This window comes from Pollachius pollachius, assembly GCF_949987615.1.
Source record: "Pollachius pollachius genome assembly, chromosome: 3".
In the NCBI taxonomy this organism is placed as follows: Eukaryota; Metazoa; Chordata; class Actinopteri; order Gadiformes; family Gadidae; genus Pollachius; species Pollachius pollachius.
Window position 1 is genome coordinate 47,740,142 of NC_136936.1, and position 7,500 is coordinate 47,747,641.

Here is a 7,500-nt window from a genome sequence, read left to right on the forward strand (position 1 = left end):
TGGGTCTCTGCTACAGCTGAGTACTCATACACAGTCTGACCCAGTTGGAGTAATGAGATAAACTCCAGGAGAGGAGCGGAGACAAAGTGGACAACAGACTAGGAGGACAACGTGAACAAGACAAACACTAAGCAGAGAGAGAGAGAGAGAGAGAGAGAGAGAAGAAACGGAGGTTACACGCTTTTTATTCCTTTCGCACGGGGGCCCTCCTTTAAAATAACTGAATTTTTATATTTGTCAGCCTTCAGTCGATCCAACAAGTTCTCACAGAACACACTCCCACTCCTGAACCAGAGCTGAGTCATACGGTGGCTGGGAAGGCCAAAAGACCTCAGGGCGACGCTGGCCTGAGTCTGACTCCCTCGAGCACATCCTCAGATCTTCGCTGGCTATCATCTATCATGTTACCGTCTTAACGATAAATCAATGGGAATTACAAACGTAATCAAGCCCCGTGCGCACACATCCAATCTCTTATTTCAACACACACTGAGAGCATTCGGTGAGGAGCAGGAAGCCAGGGAGAGAATGTGGGGTATTAATATTCCACCACCATAACCCCCCAATGGGCTTCTCTCTTGACAGATTTGACAATAATAGATTAATGACCGCTGCTGAAATTCACTATGCTCCGTTATGGAATTAATAGGCTGTGAAATACATTAGTGAATGCACATCATTATCGGCCTGTTCTGGCTCCTCTGGTGTTGTCGCGCGCCACATTTCAGGTAGTCTGGGCGAGAGTCGCCTCGTTCTCGGTCCCATGTCTGAGTGGGCAGAATAATGTTGATTTTAGGGCAAGGAAAGAAGTGTATTTATATCCCTGGGTATTGGGTTTAAAAGGTTCGGTTTAGGAATTATTACCCCAGACGTATTACAACTTTAATGTGATTCCCAACACACCGCACCCTCCTTCTTCCCGCCTGCCGGTTATCCATAATTTAAAATACCAATTAAGTGAGTAATGCAGTATTAACACAACGTAAAATGTTTTGCGGATATTAACCACTGCAAGCACTAGTAACTAATCTTCACAAATTTTCCCGTAGTGGTTGTGAATGGAGAGCGCTGGAGGGAACATAGCATACTGGTATGAAACCAGTCTTCCCATCACCCAATCAGTGTTGGGAGGGGGGGTATTTAGCTTGGATGGGCTGTGGACCCTACAGGGAGTGGGGGGAGGAGCAACTCTTGCTTAAGGGAGGGGCTTCCGCTTCAGAGACCCCGCCCCTGGCTGTTGCTAGGTAACCGTCTAAGAGGGGAGGTTCCTGCTAGCCCAGGTGTTACAAGGACCCCTGTGGAGCATGTAAGTGGACACACATGCGGACTAATCCCCTGCTGACTCATCAGGGCATTGCGCTGACTACCCCATCCCCCTTCTGACAAACAGAGTTTCCTCATTCCCTGTGTGGGGGATGAATGAAGTGCGTCTCATCCTATCTAGGGAGAGATAAACACACTGGGGTTTGGCGGCGACAGGGGAAGGACCGCCAGCTGGGAAGCGATTTGGGGATCCGAGGAAAGTGTCCCCCCAGTGGGAGTCGAAGCAGACGTTTGGAGACCGTCCAGGATGTGATAAAAGGAATTACAACTCCACAGATGTGCAACTCCTAGAGGACACGCACAGCACAGCGACCCAAAGGCCCACACTGTTGCTACACACACAGTTGAAAAAACAGTCAAGAAGGAGCCTTCACAGAAACGATTATCATGACTCAGCCTTACCTGCCGATCTCCAGGGGAGGGACTTCTCAGACGAGCTGCGGAGACAAGGAGAGAGAAGAGAGGAGAGGCATGAACACAGAGGGAAGTATAAAGCCCGGGCGCCGACGTCAGGTCGACCAGACACCTCGGGGCTTTACATATTTCCTTTGAGCCCTCCAGCGCCGGAGTCTCCGGAGTAACTGCAGATACAAAAACGCCCGCGGCTTAGCCCTGCACTATGGCAGCATTGATGTTATCGGCGGGTTCCTGGTGATTGTGCTCACAGAGACTTCAAAGTGTGTCGGCTGATCTCACGAGGCAAGCACCACAGCGTCCATCACCTCCACTACCACCACCACCACCACCACCACAACCGACCCCACCACCACAACCATCACAACACCCCTCCCGCCGGTCCAACCTCCTTCACCAGGCCGACCTGGGTGACTGAGATCAGCTAATAAAAGCAAAGACCAAAGGGACGCAGTGCCCTCCTTAAGGGAGACTCAGACACACACCGCGCCTCTGTGGTGCTAGGGCTAATAGAACGGCTATCGATCTTCGAGGGACAGACGCCCAAACTTAACAACAGATCATAAAACACACCGCCGCACGGCCGTACACACACTCACAACAAACTGCGCTGAAATATAGTGTTATGATCACATATCCCTGCCTGCCCAAGACCATAATCTCTCCGTCGGAGCGTAATCGATACAGACGTATGACTTGGCAATGCTCTGAAGGAATTTAGACGTTGATTGTTTTAGATGTGTTTGTCCCCTCCTCCCCCCTCTGCTTACACCGCCGGTTCAGTCGCTGGTTCGCCGTGCTTCTCCAGCCCAAAACAAACGCGAGCGCTTCAGCGGGCTGGTTCAAGACATGCAGGGGGAGAGGTGGAGGCTTGTAGCTTATTGTGAAACAGTGGAGGCAGCCGGGAGGCCCCAGCATGCAACAGAGCAGCCGTTACTCGTCAGGGAGACAGAATCTCCCCCCCCCCCCAGCCTGTGTCTCCTTGACGTGTTTCATACGAGACTAGGGCCTGTTTCGACTCGATAGAGGCCCCAGAAAACAAATCTGAGAGAGAGCATTCTGAGGCTGGGGAGGAAGGCGATGGGGAGACAAGGCCCCAGCAGGGCGCTGAGAGCCTGCGGAGCACTCGGGGATTATTATGGCCTGGCTCTTGGAATGGAAAGTGCAGCTGATAGGCGTATTAGCCTCGGTAGTACGGGGATATTTAAAAAAAAAAAAAAAGAAGCCACCTGAACAAATTCCATTCATGTAAGTACCGAGAAAAGCTTTTTCTCTGAAGAAGCGAACGCCACCAGGGCCGTTTCTCTAGGGCGCGTTATCATGAAGAGGCTGAAGAGGAGGCCGATGGTGGCATCTCGTGGAGTACTTTCTCCTCTCTCTCTCGCGCGCTCGGTCTTTTCCTCCTCCCCTCGCCTTCTGCCAACGCTCGTACTCGCTCCCCTCTCTTCCTCCGAGTGAAGGAGCTGCACCGGGGCTTTTAACGAGCTCTCAGCCGTCTTAACGACAATGCTGGTAATTAAAAAGAGGAGGACATTTGGCCAGGTGGGGTCCGTTCCCCCAGGGAGCAGGAGGTAAGATTGACCGCCAGTATGAAATATCCAATCCACTTGACGAAAAAAAACGTAATAAAGCATGTACCCTCGTATTCCCACCCACCCCCATCCTCCCGGACCCCATTCTCGGTCGCCCAGGGAGCGAGGGGTTTAGGCAGCGGACAGGAGGTCCTCTGTTATTACAGTTGTGCAGCAGGTCAAGTTTGATAAGCGTCTCTGGCAGGCCTGTACTTCTACAAAAGCACTTTGGATGTGTCATGGAATGTAGTGACCCCCGCTGGAACCCCTGAACACCCCCAACCCCCTCTGTCTCCTATTGACGCCAAGATGAGCCCCACTAGCATTGACATGAGCACCCCCCTCCCTCCCCATTCACACACCAACGACCCAGTGACGGCCCCCTCGTTGGCCCTTGACGGCCTTTTAGCGAAGGCGTGAAAGCTGTGCTGCGTGTTTTCCTTAAGAGGTGTGGGCGGGGGCCGCTGTCTTGTTAGCACTCTCCCAGCAGGGGGGGGGGGGGGGGGCTAGTGTGCTGGCAGACCCAGCGGCTCCAGGCAAAAAACCCAGGCATTAAAGCCTCTACTTCGCTGTCCTCGGGTCCCTGTCGTCCATGTAGACAGCGTGTATTTTGTTTTGCAGGCGCTGAATCTCACAAGCTGAAGGAGCCGTCAGACAGTCACAGTCACACCGTCGGCTCCTATGTGCGATGGCCCTTACACTTTGCGACTTTGACCCCCGGACAGCACCATTTAAATGTGCATTAGCGGCACGAGCCGGCCAGTCAAGGGTCACCCATTGACCGTTATCCGTCACAGCTGTCATTGCATTGCAAATGAGTGACACGAGCAGCTTCTGAATATGGTTTATTTCACGCAGGTTGACGGACAAGAAGGGTGTGGAGAAAAAAACACCAACTGGAAAAGGGTTGCTGTATGGTTATCATGGAACAGTGCGGCCGAACCCCCTCAAACAGAGATCTAACAGCCCCCCCGAGGGGCAGAACTGCAGTCAATAACATTGGCAGCGCACAGCCAGCGATGTGGGAGGGCCTTTGTGTCCAGACTCTTTTTTAATGGCTCCTGTACCAGGCCCCCGCCGGACCCCCAGAGGGTTGAAACGGACACTCGACCCCGTCAATACGCAGGCCTCGGGGACCGGATGTTTGTCCTATGAGCGTCTAGGGGCCTCTTATCCCGCTCTACAGAAGGAATACTGTACACACACACTGACATGGGCTTCAGCAGTGGATCCCACTCATAAACGGGCTGTCCTACGAAGTAAGGGATGCAAATAGGACATTGGACCAAACCAAATGGGTTTTTGAGGGGGTTTTATTGAATTGGTGGATCAGCAGGCCGTTGCATTATTGACAAAACTTCAGCAATCAGCACAGCGCTCCTATAAGGCTGTTTGAGCATAAAGAAGACTGATGTTAAACCAACAAAGACTGACAGCACACGGCTGGGTCTTCCACACTAATAGAATCTGCTTCCGACGGCCATTAAGCGATTCGTAATGTCACAGTCCATTAAGCCGGCTTCTAATTTCCCTCGCCACTTGAAGGAATAAAACTTTCTGGCATGCCTTTAAGACATCAAGAAGTACGTAATTGTCCAACAAATGAAAAACGGGGGAACTGCTCTGCATCACAATGGGATGGATCTGCACTATTTATATAATGAACCTGTAATTCAGAGAGAGCGAGAGAGAGAGAGAGAGAGAGAGAGAGAGAGAGAGAGAGAGAGAGAGAGAGAGAGAGTGAAACAGAGAGAGAGAAACAGAGAGAGAGAGAGCGAAAGAGAGAGAGAAACAGAGAGAGAGAGAGAGAGAGCGAAACAGAGAGAGAGAGAGAGAGAGAGAGAGAGAGAGAGAGAGAGAGAGAGAGAGAGAGAGAGAGAGAGAGAGAGAGAGAGAGAGACAGATCTAGGTCAAGAGGTCACAAGACACAATGTGTTTCATGTGTTTAAGTGTAAACACCAAAGTGTAGCAGACAGGTGAGCTAAGGTGACCAGTGAGGCGTGGCAGCCAGAGCGTCCCGTGTTCCTCAGGTCAGACATAATGAGCGGTCTGACCTCATACCAAAAGCTTTCAGAAAGGCCGGCTGCCTGCTGACGACTTGCTGAGACCACAACAACCACAAGGCTACGGTCCCTTTAACACACAGGCGGGTTCCGAGTGAGGAACACGTTGTTGGCTGTGTCCCACTTGTAACGCTGCTCAACCTTGAGGCTATTTCCTCAGAAACAACCAATCAAGCAACATCGATGTTACAGAGCCGGACAATTATCCCAGCCCTCTTTTGATTAGCCCGGATGAAACGAGAACGATCTGGTCCAATCTAACCCACCGGGGGGCGAATGATGAATGGCAGACTGGCGGGGCCAATCAGGTTTGAGCAGGCGGTGATGCTGTGCTACCGCGCCATAAGGTTACGCTATGGAATACCAACACTGCTGTGAAGGAAGGAAAGCCGTGTGTTGGAGGGTGGCCATGAACTGATTCTATATATGGGGACTGTGAGTGTGTGTGTGTGTGTGTGTGTGTGTGTGTGTGTGTGTGTGTGTGTGTGCGAGTTCATTACCTGCTGCTAGCATCGCCTGGCGACTCAGCCTCAAGTCTGCATCTTTCCAGCTGATTGGCCACAATCTGTCTCTCCACCTCCAGCTCCCTGGTGAGTCGCTCAAACTGGAGCTCCTAGACACACACACACACACACACACACACACACAGAAAACAGGTCAGGTAAGAACACAGGACTCAAGGTCAGACGGGTGCATCCCAGTGAGCAGGACAGACTGACACCTCATCATGTAACAAGAGATAAGTAAAAGGAAAAAGGAAAAACTTGACTTGTGTCCTACGGCACCGACCCCTTGTTCCTGCACACGAGCAAACACGCACACATGAGACAATAACACACAAACACACACAAAAGACACACACGCAGGCGAATGCTTTTACACACACCCACACATGCGAGCAAGGTGTGCAGCGCCAGTGCTTTATTCAGCCCACACGCGCTGGATGAGCACCACTTTGGATGCTGATAGTCAGCCCCGGCCCGGGGCTCCTCTGGGAGGGGCCGAACGCAGCCTCTCACTACTCTAATTATCTAGCGGAGCGCTACGCCCAGCCTCTGGCTCGCAGGCGCTCCATCAACGCACACACGGCGCCGTCACACTCGTGGGTGTGTTGGTGCTCTGGCCCCACACACACACACACACACACACACACACACACACACAACAACACACACACACACACACACACACACACACACACAACAACACACACACACACACACAAGGGCGCACACCCGCACATAGACACACAAACACACACACACACACACATAGAGGCGCACACACACACACACATAGACACACACAGTCACAGACACACACACACACACACAGCAACACACACAGCAACACACACACACATAGAGGCGCACACACACGCACATAGACACACACAGTCACAGACACACACACACAAACAAATAGCAACACACACACACACACACGGGCGCACACGCACAGACACACACACACAAGCGCACACACACACACGCACATAGACACACACAGTCACACACAAACACACGTTAACATGCTCACACACAGGCAGACAGACATACAAATGTAAATGATAGAGTGGTTTTCTACTGGGCATGAGATGAACAGACTTGTGCGTAAACAGCGAGCACGCAGAGTTTGCCTTTGCACGTTCCTCCAATGACCCTCTCCTTGTGCCCCTCACAGCCCGTATCACGCCAGCCTCCCGAGCCACCCCGTCCTTCTCACTTCCCCGAATCCAACACAAAGCAAACCATCCACTAACCTACCCCTCCCACACAAACACACTGACACACACACACTCACCACCACCACAGTATGCACCGTGCCGGTCTTGCAGTATCCCAGCACAGATGTCCTTCGCAGTGCGGTGAGATCCCCGCGTACACGGCCACCCAGAGGTCCAGGGCCCGTCACGTGCACTACCAGATCCATCCGGGCATGTAGCTACACACACACACTCTCTCTCACACTCACACAACCCCGTGCACACACGAAGGCTTTCTGCCTGCTCTGTGCACGCTGTGAAGCTGAGCCTCTGACTGCTTCCCAGCCCAGCCTCCTTTTCACACCTCGGCAGCAACACACACACAATCACACACACACACACACAATCACACACACACACACAC

The 7,500-nt window shown here is 52.2% G+C and overlaps 1 protein-coding gene across 7 annotated transcripts in view; it reads right to left on the bottom strand.

Annotated features, from left to right (window-relative positions):
- LOC307072739 (plakophilin-4-like) overlaps positions 1-7,500 on the bottom strand; it is an 81,592-nt gene that overhangs the window by 41,675 nt on the left and 32,417 nt on the right. For all 7 annotated transcript variants that reach the window (XM_079732181.1, XM_079732180.1, XM_079732182.1 and 4 more), the window contains 2 exons: positions 5,872-5,984; positions 1,726-1,760 (listed from right to left, as the gene is read on the bottom strand). In XM_079732181.1, coding sequence (XP_079588307.1) covers positions 1,726-1,760; positions 5,872-5,984 — 148 coding nt within the window. The remainder of the gene's footprint in view (positions 1-1,725; positions 1,761-5,871; positions 5,985-7,500) is intronic.